Source organism: Podarcis erhardii (assembly GCF_964252035.2).
Source record: "Podarcis erhardii genome assembly, chromosome: 8".
NCBI lineage: Eukaryota > Metazoa > Chordata > Lepidosauria > Squamata > Lacertidae > Podarcis > Podarcis erhardii.
In genome coordinates, this window is record NC_138499.1 from 46368550 (window position 1) to 46384810 (window position 16261).

The window sequence follows — 16261 nt, forward strand, 5'->3', positions numbered from 1 at the left end:
AGGGAGTCACTACTGAGAAGGCTTTTTCACTCATTGTCATTTGTAGTACCTCACCTAGAGGGGACATTCATGCATGTCACAAAGGACTCAGAAAGATGAAAAGCAAAGTTTTAAATTGGGCCTAAAACGCAAGACTTGCACCCAAGAAACAAAGAATATTGGGATGCCAATGTCCTTTCCCACCCACACATTTGGGGCTGTAGACCAGTGGGAGAGCTGCTGCTTGATATGGATTTATTCAGCCAAAAAGGTTGAATAACACATACATGAAAACTGAATATTTTTACCTGCCGACACTCTCTGACTCCACTCAGTGTTCCAGATGCCTCACACTGGCACTCTGTAAAGGCAAACGTATCCACCTGAAACCCATTTTCTTAGAACCATTTATATGATTGAGATCTGCTGGATGAGGACTAGACAACAGGCATGCCTAAAGGAACTCTCTGCCTTTTAAACTGTAAGACCAAAATCCAGAAAGACTTAGGGTTCATATAATACTCTAACTTGGAATGTCTACCTGTGGTGAGATGAACCTGTCTGCCCCCTTCATCCCTTCTCCAGCCCCATCTGCAGAGCAAAACTCCTGAACTAGGAGATAGTATCTGTTTGAGTGGAAGCTCCCTCTGATTTCACAATCCAGATCCTTAATGAAAACAAGGCCAGGATTACACAGACAGGGAGATTCCACTTTAAAATAAATGTGGGCTGTTCCATTTCAGGTATTAAGTTCATGATGGAGGAGGTACACATGAGACAGAGATATGCTCCTGATTTTCCCCAAACACAGAAATTCTGGGGGGTAAGTATCTTGCATGTGTTCCTGCTAGGTTGACTATCTGTTATCTTCCTCAGTAATTCTCCTGGGGCTATGAAAACCTTACCATCACAACCACTCTCCAGGGAATCTTTGCTGACCTTGCCACATTACCAAGTGGAATTCAGTACTAATAATTCCTATATCTTTAGCTACATTGGTGGAGGCACATTACCATTAAAGTGACATGAATGTTCTTTGGGGGGAAAGCTATTTTAAGACTCCTTTTTACACAGCAAGCTGTCTAAAGTCTAGACCTATCAGATACACTTTGAGCATTGCTGAACTTATTTTCCATATTCTGCATCTCAACATAACTCTAGGCAGTCCATGAAAAAGGCAGGTGTTTTCCAGAAAACTACCAACAGGAGGCTTCTTGGACAAGTAAATAAACAATTTTCTCCAAGCAAAAAGGCCTCACTCTGTGCCAAATCAAACACTATATTGAGGATGTAATTCTATAGCCCTTGAACCTGGGAGTTAAGTTTCATTGAACTTAAGAGGACTTACTTCTGAGTAAATATTTACAGGAATGTGCTGCAAAAGCATGCTTGCAGTTGTGTATTTCTAATTTTATTTTTAAATAGCAGCTGTAGATGACCCTGATCCAGATCAAGACTGTAGTGTATAGGAAAAGAGGCTTAAGCCCTTTATTCTGTGTCATTTTCATGATAATCCCGGGCCCCAAAAGGCTGCTATATGAGTTTTGCAAGTGTATGTTGCCTAACTCTGCTAAATTTACATCAAGTGATTCTGCAGAACAGAATTTGGCTATGCATCATTAGGCATCTGTGTTACTAATGGGAAACAGAGTGGTGTTTTTGGTGTTTTTTAAGCAACTGCAAGAATACTGGTTTGTTTGATACTCTCAGCCTGTGAGAATTGTGCTTTCACTAAAAGAGAGCACAAAACCTTCTGCAATATACAAGGAAGCTGAATCCAAAGTCACTGGTTTAAGACTGCACAGTGAAGGCCTTCGCAACAATGTCCACATCTGTGTCAGTCAGTGAAGCCCCTTTGGAACCTCAAATGTGTACAGGTACTATCATTTTCTTGGGTTGCTAAATAAAAGATAATAGTGGCAGGTCTGGAGGACCTGGACTGGGCTGAGAACAGGAAAAACCACAGGCTTTATTTTTATAATATAACATGAAGTGTGTACAGTGCTTGTTTCTTTAAAAAAATGTTTAGAAGTACTCTCATTTTCCTACTCATATTGAAAAAGTGCCCCTCAATGAGGCCAAACTTAGATTCACAAAATGTTTAGGGGTGTGCGTACCCCTGCGTACCCCCAGAAAAAAAGCACTGGTTGTGTATCAACACAGCCTTACCTATGCATCCATACAGGTTTTCTCTGGCCAGATGCCAGTAAAGTGGTTTGCAAATGCTACAGGTTGGACCTTCTACATTTTGCAGACACCGGCAATCGCCCTAATGGACAAAGGGAATAATGCATATGTCATGACAGGGAGCTAAGGGTCTTGAGAAACTAGTATACAGCTCTGAAATACACATAGGAAATGGGAGATGGAGAACAGTTTTACAGATGGAGAATCCAGACTTAGAATTAGTAAGTTGTCTGAAGATACACAATGAGCAGAATTCACCTAACGAGTTCCATCAGCAGAAGTCCTGCACAAGGGCTTCTGCTCATACAACAGGATTTCCTCCCTCTCCTTCCCCTGCAGCCCCTGAAATTGGCTTGGAGAAGCCCCAGAGGCAGCCTACAGGGAGAGGAGAGGGGAGATTGTTTCATCTGGCAAGCTGCAACGCTTGCACTGATGGGACGTTCCACCCAATACTACCCCAATACAATGATCTGTAGCCGCTAGACTATACTAGTTTGGATCCTTGCATGGCTCAACATGTGACTGGAGGAGCTGAAGGAACCTATCCAAACTCTGAGAAAGCCCCCCCCCCCCCGCCAACTCACAGTTGCATCCTTCCAACTTGCAGATGTACCCTTAGAAAATGTGTTGGATTTCTTCATGCTTTTTAAATTAATATGTTTATACAGCCCATCAATAAAGTCCACTGGACAATTTACATTAAGTTATGGATCAATAAAAACACACATATACACACACACACACACACACACAAATAAAAGATTATCAAAAGCCTGTTTGAGTGGGGAACGGTCTTACACCTCTTTCCTCAATGGAACTAATGGGACTTGAGCAGAACAGAGGCAAATTCACTACAGAACATTTCCCTATTATGTATGTATATTGTCATCAAATCTCACAAGTAATAATATTCACACATTTGATATTAGGAGATATGACAAACATTCCATTTCTCCTACGCTTATGAACTAAGTTCCTTATCTAAAAGTCACTTACTGGAGGAGTCTCCTCCCTGGGGCTACAGTGCCTGTGAGGACAACTTGCCCCATGCCCATTAACTAGCAACGGAAAAGGGTGGAGAACCAGTCATTCAAGCCCTAGCAATCTAGCCTTGTGTTATAATTGTAGATGCCACAGTCAGGTTATTTAGCAGGATAGGTGCTAATGTGTTGCCAGCTATTTGTTTCTTTCTCATATAAATCCACTGTTATGAAAATGAAAGTTCAATGAATTATGGCCTTTGAATGACAATTCTATTATGTAATACTTACAGAATAAGAATCCATGGTTCCTGCTGGGTCACATTCGTTGCTGTTTCCTGTTTACATTTTAAAAAATAAAAAACCCATTATTTTAAAGCTATTTATTTTCAACAATCCATATAGCACTTTTAAAGTAAAGAAAGTATTCCCTGGTTATTTCACTACGCATTGAGCCTCACAACAAACACTGACAGGTTCTCTCAGATATATTCTTAATAATATTTAAATACCTCCTTTTATGTACATACTGCATAGTGTTTTATCCTCACATTAGCCCTGTAGTCAATGTTGGTCCTATTTTACAGGTAGGAAACAGATGGAAAACATTAACTGAGGCCAATAACATGAGAAAGATTTCCCATTAATTTTATACATAACACTGCCCAGTCATTGGTTTTGACTGACTTGGCCATGGCCACTGAGGGAACATCATGACCACAGAAAAGCAGAAAGAGATGTATGTGCTTGTATCTCTCAAACTTAAGTCCAGACACATTCCATTCATGGAGGATTGAGCTATAAACAACCATTAACTCCTTTCCTGTGGCATCAGGACAACAGAATTTCTCTAATGAAGCAAGATTATAGCATTTGAAACTTCTTAATTTTAAAAGTCAAGTAAGAGGGGATGTAAAGGAAGTGTATAAAAGTATGCACGGCATAGAGAAAGTGACAAAGAATAGTTTTTCTCCTTCTCTCTTAACACTAGAATGCGTGGACATACAATGAAGCAGAATAATGTTGATTCAGAACAGATAAAGTACATCTTCATACAGCACATAGTGAAACGATGGAATTTGCTCCTATCAGAGGCAGCAACTTGGATGGCTTTAAAAAGGGATTTTCAAATAAATTTTACTTACTTATTTATTTAAAACATTTTTATTCCACTCTTCAGCCGAAAAATGGTTTGCAAATGTCTAAGATAAGGTAGTATGGCTTCCTTGCCTCAGTAAACTGTCCCTCTAAATCACCAAATGACATCCTTCAGGACACCTGCCACCACCTGAGCATAGCTGTCAACTTTTCCCTTTTCTTGCGAGGAATCCTATTCGGAATAAGGGAATTTCCCTTTAAAAAGGGAAAAGTTGACAGCTATGCACCTGAGCTCTAAGATCTAAGCATCTTACAATTAGCAATGGCAGCCTAAACAAGTAATTAGCCTCACAATGAGGGCAAAACTTTTCCAACTCCCCTGATCGCATACAATTTTCTGCTTCTACAATATCGCCATCAATAGATGTGTCTTGGTAATTATTACCTTGGCAATGAGGAAAACTGTTGGCTGCTGAGAGACATCTGTGACACTGTTGTCCTGTAAAGCCTGGTTGACACTCACACTGGCCTGTGACTGCATCACATGTGCCCTGGTAGGAGCCATGGGTCGAGCACTGACAAGCTGATCAAAGGTGTTAATTTTATAAGGACACCAGGTTTCATATTACTACACACACATATATACACACACATGGATAAAAGTTTGGAGACATGCTCTGGCAAGCAGCTGCTTCTTTGTGGATTGATACCTTCCATGCTTCTCCTTTTAGAGAGAGATATGTAACTTGGGGTCAGAGGTCTTATTCATCCTCCTTCTCTTCATGTAGCCCCTAGCTATGTTGGCAATCTCTCTGAGGACACCAAGCCAGAGAGCAGAGGCTCCCTCAACTGAACGAGAAGAGCCATATTTTCCTCTAGTCTTCATGCCTCCATTCAAGCACTTTGGGCATTGAGCAAAAAACAAAAGGCCTCACAAGTTGGTGGAATTCTACAAATATAACACACTGAAATCACCAGCTTCTGAAGTCCACTGACGCAAACGCTTTCAAATCTTGCAAAATTTTTGTTGTAAAAAGTTAATTTTCACAACAAATGTCAGGATGCGGATCCTCTAGTTCTATACTGAACAATACAGTGCTGAAATCTGCAATTTTGAATACAGGCCTGTTTCTCTATCACCACCCCGCTTTCAGTTAATCTGAGGACAGGAGTTGTTTGAAGCAAAGAGCATGGAAAACATGTTCTCTGCTTACTGTGTAGGTTGTCTGGAATTCTGTCAGCTGCACAGCTACTATACTGTTCTTAGTTATGCAGCCTTTGCCAAGTTGGTGCCCTCTGGATGTTTATTATATTATTATCTACATCTCTATCCTTCCCTTCCTCTCAAAACAGCACTGGCAGCCAACAACAAAGCAGCAGAATGGTGCAATAAAAATCAATAAATTAAAACATCAAGGACATCTAAAAACATTTTAAAACAGTCACATATCCTCACACCTCATCATTTCAAGGTTGCCAGGAACAGTCTCTTTCAGTCATCAAATGCCTGGGTGAACAGGAATGTTTTTAAATTCCTCCTAAACGCTGATAATGAGGTAGGAAGACACACCTCATCAGAGAGGGCATTCTACAACCAATGAACTGCCAATGAGAAGGCCCAAGCAGGGGTCAGGGCCAACCAAGCATACTGACTGGGACTAATGGCAATAGTAGTTCAAGACATTTTTGAGGGCACCAGGCTGGGGAAGGGTAAGTGAGCATCACCTTCAGAAAGTCACAAAGATGTGTATCCTACCCAAGCTAAAGTTGCTGGGCACACAAACAAAACGTTTGCAATATATTGAGCCAGTCTGCTGGTCCTTATGCAATCGAGGGTCAATTTACACTTGAAATTTGTCACTTAGCTTCCCCTTGTGCAGCTGGTTTTTTAAACAAATAAAAAGCTGGTGCAACAGTGAGAGAGTGACCAAGATCAGCATCATGGCACAGGGGCAATAGTCCTTTGCCTCCAGTCAAAATGCTCCTCCTACCCACATGCCTGTTAGAAACAGTTTAGTCCTAAGTGGCAGCTCCCCTCTAGAGGTAGGGATAGGGAAACGTTTTTGGCTCCGTGGGCCAAATCCCTTATCAGAACTTATCATCGCAAGCTGAATTTTGACAGGTGGGCAGGGCAACCCACCTGTCAATCACATGACATCATTTTTCTTAAATACATCTAGTAGACTAAAACAGTTTTGCTTCCATGTATAGTAATACGTTGTTAAATCAAAGTTCATATCTGAGAAAGAAAGTTGATTGGTTACTTACGCAAACAATTGGGATAGCTATAGTAGCCAGGAGCACACTGGCTGCATTTTGGCCCAGCATAGTTTGTATGGCAATGACAATGTCCCAAAGAGCCACAGGTGTTGCTCACAGACCCAGAGGTATCACAGTTGCATTCTGTAAAGGGGGAGAGAATAAGAAACCATGACATTGTTGCTTGTTAGTTCTCTTTAAGTTAGAAGTTCTTGGCCATTTTTGGCCTGTGGGCACATTTGGAAACCTTAAAGATTGTTGTGGGCACCACAGAATGCTGATTTCATAGAAGGAAAACTGGTGATGCTCAGGATTCCCCCCCCCCACAAAAAAACCCACTTATACCCACTAAAACAGGCAACCTCCCTGCCTTTAAGAAGCTAGCAACCCCTCCAAAACAAAAAATATTTGAAAAAACATTGAGAGGGACAGGTGGTTTTGGATGGTACCTAGAAGAATGTCTTGGGGTTCTGTGGTGCTCACAGGTGCTATACTGGGGACCCCAGATTTTAATCATAATTTTTATCCCCCAAAGCAAATGTCAAGAGATGGCAGTAAAAATCCTAATGTTAGGAGGAGGGAGGGAGGGAATGACCTTCAGCGAAAGGAAAAAAATATGTTCTTCTTGGCACATCAATATTTAAAATTGTGTCAACATTTATTTAAAAAATAATAATTCAACTAATTTCAAGCTGCAAACCCTTAAGTTTTCCAGTGGACACTAATGAACCATAGCCAAATAATAATCGCTATGCCTTTTTGTCTGTAAAGTTAGAGAGATGGCTCTAGCATTAGGCAGAATGAGGTGGCTACCTCAGGAGGATGCTTTTGCATGCTATGAAAGAGCAATAAATTAGGACAGAAATTTGAGGAAGATGGAAAGGATTTGCTGAAACAATTAATCGAAGTGGAATACAAAAAAAGGGAGGTGTGAGGAGGTCGCTGAAACAAGTAAAAGAAAGTTAATAACATTGAAAGTATTGGTTGTGTTTCTTTTTTTTCCTTTTTTAAATTGTTTTTGTTTTACCTTTGTTATGTATATGTAATATTTTTGTCTTTGTATTGTATTGTATGGTTTTGTTATGTTTAATTCTTTTTCTTTTTTCTCTCTGTAACTTTCAAAACTTTAATAAATATTATTTTTTTAAAAAATGAAAGAGCAATAAATTATTGGCTATTTAATTTAGTGTTGTCACATTTTCACTGACAGGGAGGGGAAGAGGTGGCTGTGGGATATTCTGCCTCAGGCATGAAAACGACTTGACCTGGCTTTGGTACTATGAACCTTGACTTGGGAAGGTGGGTGCAGAAGGCAACATGTGCTGCTCTCCCTTAGGCAGCAAAATGTATGAGGTCCACTTTATAACTGACATGTCTGAGGACCAAGCAGGATGAAATGAATCTATCCTTAGTTAAGAGTTTGTGGTATTGCTGGACGATACCCTTATAGTACTAATTCCCTGAGCCTTGCAGCCGATTACTAAATATGCCTCTTTTTTTGCAGTGTCAGCTATTAGCATAACCATCTGACATTCCATGAGCATTTTAAAAATGCTGATCAGTCTAAACTCTGCAAAAGCAAACTGACAGATTAATGGCTGCTTAGAGCCAAAAGTAATGCATTTATTATGCATATGCATTGGCTTGTGGTACAATATGAGATTTAAGAAACTACTGTTGCTACTTCACTTCACTTTTTAAAAAGTTCTTTATGCACCTCCAGCTGTGAGCTACTATCTGAAGATGCCCAGAGGGAGGGCAGGAATCCAAAGTAGATGCCTCTTAAGATACATTGTAACCTAATCCCCTTTTAAATATATCAGAATCGTTATTGAATTTGGCTTCAATATGGAATTTAGTTCAGATTTCTCAGCTCCATCTTGAACAAATTATCTGGGCCGTTATTAGACTGCATGGTGAATTCTGATGTTCTAAGCCTCATTAGGTCCTCATGGATAATTACTTAGCTGGAGGCTTTTGCTGCAAAAAAAAGGGTGCCCTCAAAATGACATACCGTATTTTTCGCTCTATAACACGCACCTGACCATAACACGCACATCGTTTTTAGAGGAGGAAAACAAGGGAAAAAACATTCTGAATGAAACAGTGGATGTATCATTTTTGTGCTTCATGCTGTAGCCACAGACATGTGATCTGATGGTGAATTTGGGGTGACCCAATGCAAAAATCCCGAGAATCCCTGTGGATCCATGCTTTGTAACCACGTTTTTGCACCATTGCAGCCCCAAGCAACAGTGGGTGCGTGATTTTTGGGGGGCAGGCTGTAGCCATGGACATACTATGTGCTCTGATGGTGAATTTGGGCTGACCCAATGCAAAGATCCTGAGGATCCATGTGGATCCATGTTTTGTAACCACGTTTTTGCCCCATTGCAGCCCCAGGCAACAGTGGGTGCGTGATTTTTTGGGGGCAGGCTGTAGCCATGGACATGCTATGTGATCTGATGCTGAATTTGGGCTGACCCAATGCAAAGATCCTGAGGATCCATGTGGATCCATGTTTTGTAACCACGTTTTTGCACCATTGCAGCCCCAGGCAACAGTGGGTGCGTGATTTTTGGGGGGCAGGCTGTAGCCATGGACATGCTATGTGCTCTGATGGTGAATTTGGGCTGACACAATGCAAAGATCCTGAGGATCCATGTGGATCCATGTTTTGTAACCACGTTTTTGCACCATTGCAGCCCCAGGCAACAGTGGGTGCGTGATTTTGGGGGGGCAGGCTGTAGCCATGGACATGCTATGTGATCTGATGGTGAATTTGGGGTGACCCAATGCAAAGATCCTGAGGATCCATGTGGATCCATGCTTTTTAACCACATTTTAAGTGGGGAGGGAAGGAAAAACACAGAACGGACAAGGAGCACGAGAGGGGTGTGCAGAGAAGCAGCTGGCTAAGAATGCAGGAGAGGGGTATAACGGGAGGGAGGAAAGGAAGGCAAAAGTTTTCCCTCACCTACCCACCCAAGCCAGCCAGCTCTCTCTCTCTCTCTCTCTCTCTCTCTCTCTCTCTCTCTCTCTCTCTTTCCCTCCTGCATGTTTTCAGCAGATGACACTCTGCTTTCCCCTCTGCTTGCCTGGAGGGGAGGGGCTTTCCCTGCTCTTTGTTCCGTTTGAGCAAACACAGCAAGGAAATAGAGATGGGTGGGCAGTAAGACCCTGAGGCAGAATGCAGGAAAGCAGCCGCTTCCTCTTTTCAGGTTTCCCTTTTCCGAGATGCACGATTTGATTTTTGGCTGATTTTTTTTGCCTCCCCTCGCGCCATTTGGCTCCAGGGACCACACATTCGCTCAATAACACGCACAGACATTTCCCCTTCCTTTTTAGGAGAAAAAATCTGCGTGTTATAGAAGGAAAAATACGGTACTGGCCTGATTCAGGCATAAGGCTGAGCCCAGCCATGGGTTGGCATAAAGAAGTAAATATGAAAGCTCCCAGTGAGAAGATCATGGGCCCTCTGCTCCCAATTGCTGTTGTGCTGCTGTCCAAACCTGGTCTTGTGATTTTCTAGCCCCCGAATAAACCATAGACCAAACCTTTTGTTTTTTATGGTGTAAGCTAAACCGTGGGCCAGGGTTTTGACAAAGTGGTAAACCAAACTATAGCTTAGCACACAGCAATGTGTGCAGGAGCTAAAGTAGAGGAAGTGGTCACGATCTTCTTATTGCAGGTTTTCTTAATATTATGTGCAAATGGGATCACTGATTAGTTCCATGTAACAGAAAACATTCCCCCCCCCCCACTCCCCAGTACTTCAGGTGCTTTAGTAAGGGCTCTTGCACTGTCAAATCAGTTTTCTGAGCATTTTCAAATAAAAATGGCTCCACTTAAATCAATATAATGGAGAGTTTTTCATCAATTTTAATGGCTATGGATTTAATGTCTCCCACATAAATCTCAACTCTTATATTTTGGGATTTTAATATTTCCCTTCCGATCTATTTAGCTTTCATAAGATGTTTTCCTTTCTTTGGCTGCCTTTTGTGAGCCCCTCTCACCTGGGCCTAATGTCGACTTTTTAAAGCTCAACATGTAAACCAAGCCAATTTGAGGTACATTTTCTTAACAAAGCCATGAACTGACTCATTTCCAATGAAACATTCTCCCATGCCAACTGAAGGATATAAGTTATGGTTTTCATTAAATCATTTGTATGTCTTCCCGGTCCAGCAATATCAAACTCTTTTGCTGTGTCGTCTCAATCCAGCATTTTGCAATAAGTGGAGAACTTTTTCAAAGTTCATAATATTTTCCAGTGTCGCATTCAGGAAGGGGCAAGCATTCTGCACTCCTGTGAACGTAGTGCTGTTTATATTTTATTTTGCCTTTATTTTCCATCACTTTCCAATTACTGGGTCATGTGATAAGAAGAAATTGTCACACAGTCATGTGACACATTGCATCGTGACACCGCAATACATAATGTATGGGGAGGAATTATAGTACAGTAATTGCTTAGCGGGATGCGGGTGGTGCTGTGGTCTAAACCACTGAGCCTCTTGGGCTTGCGGGTCGGAAGGTTAGCAGTTCGAATCCCCGCAACGGGTTGAGCTCCCGTTGCTCTATCCCAGCTCCTGCCAACCTAGCAGTTCGAAAACACGCCAGTGCAAGTAGATAAATAGGTACTACTACAGTGGGAAGGTAAATGGTGTTTCCATGAGCTCTGGTTTCCATCACGGTGTTCCATTGCACCAGAAGCAGTTTAGTCATGTTGGCCACATGACCCAGAAAGCTGTCTGTGGACAAACGCCAGCTCCCTTGGCCTGAAAGTGAGATGAGCGCTGCAACACCATAGTCGCCTTTGACTGGACTTTACCATCCAGGGGTCCTTAGCCTTACAGTACAGTGGCACAACACATGCTTTGCAGTGCCAGGTGCAATTCCTAGCCTCTTTAGTTACAGGGGACACCTTTAGTTACAGGGGACATCTTAGCTGACATGCTGGGGACACCTTGACTGAGACCCTGGAGAGTGCCTGCCAATGAGAGTGGATAGCACCTAACACTGCAATCCTATACAACTCTATTCAAAAGTAAGCCCCATTGAGTAAGCCCCATTGAATTCAGTGGGACTTACTCCCAGGTGTGTATAGGATTGCAGCCTAAAGGACCCACTGCTTTACTCAGTGTAAGGCTGTTTCTAATATCTCAATATGCTTCCCTCCCAATTCTCAAAACATAAGAATGCAGCCTAGAGGGTTTTCCCATCTCTCTTTCCCCCCACCCCCTAGCCAACATGTAATTTTATAGAACACTGGGACAGCCTTCATCTCTTTCAACAAATTTAAATCAGCAATCCAAAAGGAACACACGACTGTACGCATTTTCAAGTTTGATGTCCCCCTGACCAGATCAATGCATTTAGATTTATTTGTTTGTTTATTTTACCTTGACAGAAGGGGAAGGAATAGTATCCAGGCTGGCAGGCGCTGCACTGAAAGCCATCTACGCCAACACGGCAAAGGCATCTTCCAAGGAAGTCACATATTTCAGGGAGGGTGCCAGCTAAATTGCACTCACACACTGCCAGGGGAAGACAGGGCACTTTCAGAAGTGATTCTGATAGAAGCAACACACTTCACACACGTCAGAAGCTAAATTACCTACAGGATTGTAGTGAAAATTATCCCCCCTCCCACCATTTGCTAGTTCACAGTTTGACATGCAGGTCATAAAATAGTTGATTCTAAAGAAAGCTAATTATTTATGCCACTGTGAAAATCTGATTAACTTGAACTGCACTGAACACTCACAAGTTCCATAACTAGGTCAACATGCTCCTTCCCCAAGCCTGTTGGAAGTGATATTTATTTTTTCTTCATTGTCTGATTTTTTTAAGACAGATATGGAACATGTGGCCTTCCCGAGGTTGTTAGACTCCAACTCCCATCATCCCCAGGCAGCATGGCCAAGGATCAGAGATTATGGGCAACATCGGGGGGACCGCAGGTCCACTATCTGTGATCTAATAAGTTCCCAAGGTGGCTAACAAAAACGCAACACAAATACTGTATAAAAATAAGCCAAAACTATGATTACTTACTTTGACAGAAAGGGTAATGGAAATAGCCTACAGCACAGCTATCACAGGCAATTCCTTGAAATCCTTCACGGCACTGGCACTGTCCTGTTCGTCTGTCGCATTCACGATCACCTAATGCACCTGAGCCATGGCACTGGCAAGCTAGGGACATTTTTAACAAGTTAATAGTCTTGAAATTCAAACGTATTTGGATGGGGGGGGAGGGTTTAAAATTGCATTGCATTTGATTTTGGCATCTGTCAGCAGAATCAGAATCGTAGAACTTACATTGACAACGTGGCCCAAAAAATCCTGGCTTGCAGCCTCCTAATGCAGAAAGACAGAATGATGCCGTGGAATTAACAGAACAAGCAAAGGAAACCCTCAAATGTAGCAAATCTATTAGTTGCTAAAGAACGTTATTAAAGGATAAGCCCTGCCTTGCTGATTTCCAGCTGCAGGAATTGAGGAAGCCAGGAAGCTCTAAGTAAAAGATTTTCAATGCTAAGAAACAGACAGGTCTTGTGATGGATGAATTCTTGACCAGCAGAAGTCAACTTACTTTGTAAGTGGACATACACACACGTATTAAACCTATTTTTCTCTTCTTTTTTAAAAAGTAGTATTTATTAAGCTTTTAAAACAAGCACGTACAGTTCCAAATGTTGGCATTGTTCAAATGTAAGAAGCTATGCAGTGTTGTTTATTCTGATTGGTAGTGGCTCTCCAGCATCTCAGGCAGAGATCTTTCACATCACCCTGCTACCTGACTCTTTTTTAATGGAAATGTCAGGGATTGAACCTGGGACTTTTTGCATGCAAAACATGGGTCCTTCTCTCAACGGAGAATGAAGTGAATCATTGTGATGCACTGTCTGCCTTTGGTCATGTCCACACCATACATTTAAAGTACTCTTATACCATTTTGACAGCCATGGTTTTCTCCAATGAAATCCGGGGACTGGAGCTTGTTAAGGGGGCTGGGAATTGTAGCTCTCTGTGGGATCCTGTAACCCTCAACACCCTTATAAACTAGGATTCTTTGGAGGAATCCTTTAAAAACATGCATTACTCAAAGTAAGCCCCACTGGGCTTAAGTGACAAGGCCCCATTGAGCTCAAGGCCTCAATCCTATGCATACTTACTTGGGATTATACTCCTGAGTACGTATGCATAAGATTGAGGCGTTGAAGCCTCTTTCTCTCATCCCAGCACAGAAGTCAAGCAAGCTGCCAGAGGACGGACAGAGCAATCAGTCCCTCTCTGGGCAGCGTGCTGTGTGGAAAAGAAGAATGAGGCAAAGAGAAAGGAGAATAGTGGGTGGCATAAAGAGAGGGAGAAAATGAGGTGGAAGTAAAAGAGAAAAAGGACACCAACCAAAGGAGGAAGGCACTCACAGGTTTTAATCCAAAGACGAAGCACATTCATACTAACAATTTCTGAACATCAACATGCAAACCAGCCTCAGAAAGAAAAACTCATATGCTACTTGAGCAAACCCACCCTCAGATTAACTATATTTATCGGGATTGTGCCCATGATGGATACTGGGTCATTAAATTATAAAAATGCAAACACAACAGAAAAAGATCACTTGCCAGCTATATGACCAGCTGAAGGGTCTTCTGGACTTGGAGTAACAGGATAAACAGGATTCCCTTTCAAGAGGGGAGGGAAAGAAGACAACTTTCAGAAAATACCTAGTACATTTTACTTACTTACTACATTTATACATCGCTCTTCTACCCAAAGCACTCAATGTGCTTCACAGTTTAAAACAATTACTTATAATTTCATAAATATGATACAATGGCTCAGGATCGCATTATCTCAAGGACCACCTGTCCCCATATGAATTGACCCAGACCCTGTGATCATCATTAGGCCCTTCTTCGTGGGCCTCTTCTACAAGAGGTCCGGAGGGTGGAAACATGAGAGTGGGCCTTTTCTGCAGTGGCTCCCCATTTGTGAAATGCTCTTCCCAGGGACATTCAGCTGACACCTTCATTATGCTGCATCTTTAGGTGCCAGGGAAAAACTTTCCTCTTCAACCAGGCCTTTGGCTGATTAACATTCTATGACCTTTTAAATGTGTTTGGGGTGGTGGTTATGGGTTTATTTTGTCCTTGTCCTTGTTCTTATTATGAATTTTGTGTTGTGAATCACCTTGTAACCTTTGGGTGAAGGGCGGTATACAAATTTAATACAACAATAATAAAATGAATCATGACAATTACTTGAGACAATTCCAGAAGACGTGGGGGAGGGATGTGAGTTGGTGCATCCTGGCTGGCAGAGAGTTTCTCACTGTGTCTCACTCCTTCCTCTAATACACCGTATTTTTCGCTCCATAAGACACACTTTTTCCCTCCTAAAAAGTAAGGGAAAATGTGTGTGCATCTTATGGAGCGAATGCAGGGGGGAAGCAGGCAGGAAAAGCCCCCAAGAGCTGCACACAAGCTCTGTGCAGCTCTTGTGGGCTTTTCCCCAGGAGGGAGAAGGGACTGACGTGGCCAGTCAGTCCCTTCTCCCTCCTCGTAGAAAAGCCCGCAGGAGTCGCACGCTCCTTAAAGGGTGGACTTTTGCAGGAGGTGGGGAAATTGCCATAGCAGCGCGCAGCCTCTCATGGCCGGAGAGGCTGCGCACGGCTAAAGAAGCCTAGACAGCAAGCACGATCCATCCCGCTCGCTGTCTTGGCTTCTGCCATAGCCGCGCGCAGCCTCTCCCAGTCGGAGGCGCTGCGCAAGGCTAAAGAAGCCAAGACAGCGAGCGGGGTGGATCGCGCTTGCTGTCTTGGCTTCTTTAGCCTTGCGCAGCCTCTCCCGGCTGGAGAGGTTGCGCGCGGCTAAAGAGGATGGATCTTGCTCGCTGTCTTGGCTTCTTTGCTCTTTGGGGCTGGGGGGGGGATAATATTTTTTTCTTGATTTCCCCCTCTAAAAACTAGGTGCGCCTTATGGTCTGGTGCACCTTACGGATCAAAAAATACGGTAATATAGGAAGCTGCCTTACTCAGAACCAGACCACTGGTTCATAGCTCACAATTGTCTACACTCTCCAGCATCTCTCCAGGGTGACAGATAGACATTCTCAGTCCTATCTGAAGATGCCAACAACTGAACCTGGGACTTTCTGCATGTAAAGCAGATAACTCTGTCATTGAGCTACAGCCCTTCCCAGATATTACATGCATGGAGCTGCATAGACTTGTTGGGATTAGGAAGGTGGGGCAATGGCTGAAAACAAAATCTTTTGCTTCTTACCTTCCTTTTTTCTTTTGACTAACTCTGGCTCCTCACTTGTCAACATTCTTTGTCATTCTTTCTCCTCCCAAATCCCCCTCCTGACACGTCATCTTTACCTCTCTTCTCCCCACCCTCCAGTACCTCCCTTGGCCTTACGTTCTCCCTTACCCAAATCTTCTTCTTCCCCTTCCCTCACTCAAAATATCCCTCTGGCTTACTTCCCCTACCCTTGCTCAGATCAGTGCCCTGTCCTGGCCCTCCCCATCTGAAGAAGAACTTGAGCTCACAACTGGTTCTGCCAAAGGCTTTCATTTTCAGATTAGATCAATGCATGAGGCATATTACAGGTCACAGGAATCTGCAGGTACATAGGAGGTTAAATATAGGGCTATGTGCCAGCTAAGGCATTGATGCAACAAGCAACATGCCCTTAGTGGCAAGCAGCAGCTGGAGTGGCAAGCAAGCAGGCACTAC

At 42.8% G+C, this 16261-nt stretch overlaps 1 protein-coding gene across 1 annotated transcript in view; it reads right to left on the minus strand.

The window, feature by feature from the left end:
* LAMA3 (laminin subunit alpha 3) overlaps positions 1-16261 on the minus strand; it is a 154240-nt gene that overhangs the window by 99186 nt on the left and 38793 nt on the right. The window contains exons 11-19 of the mRNA XM_081873595.1: positions 14144-14203; positions 12834-12872; positions 12567-12707; positions 11912-12046; positions 6513-6647; positions 4690-4827; positions 3438-3484; positions 2149-2248; positions 288-340 (exon numbers count right to left, since the gene is read on the minus strand). Of these exons, the coding sequence (XP_081729721.1) occupies positions 288-340; positions 2149-2248; positions 3438-3484; positions 4690-4827; positions 6513-6647; positions 11912-12046; positions 12567-12707; positions 12834-12872; positions 14144-14203 (848 nt within the window). The remainder of the gene's footprint in view (positions 1-287; positions 341-2148; positions 2249-3437; positions 3485-4689; positions 4828-6512; positions 6648-11911; positions 12047-12566; positions 12708-12833; positions 12873-14143; positions 14204-16261) is intronic.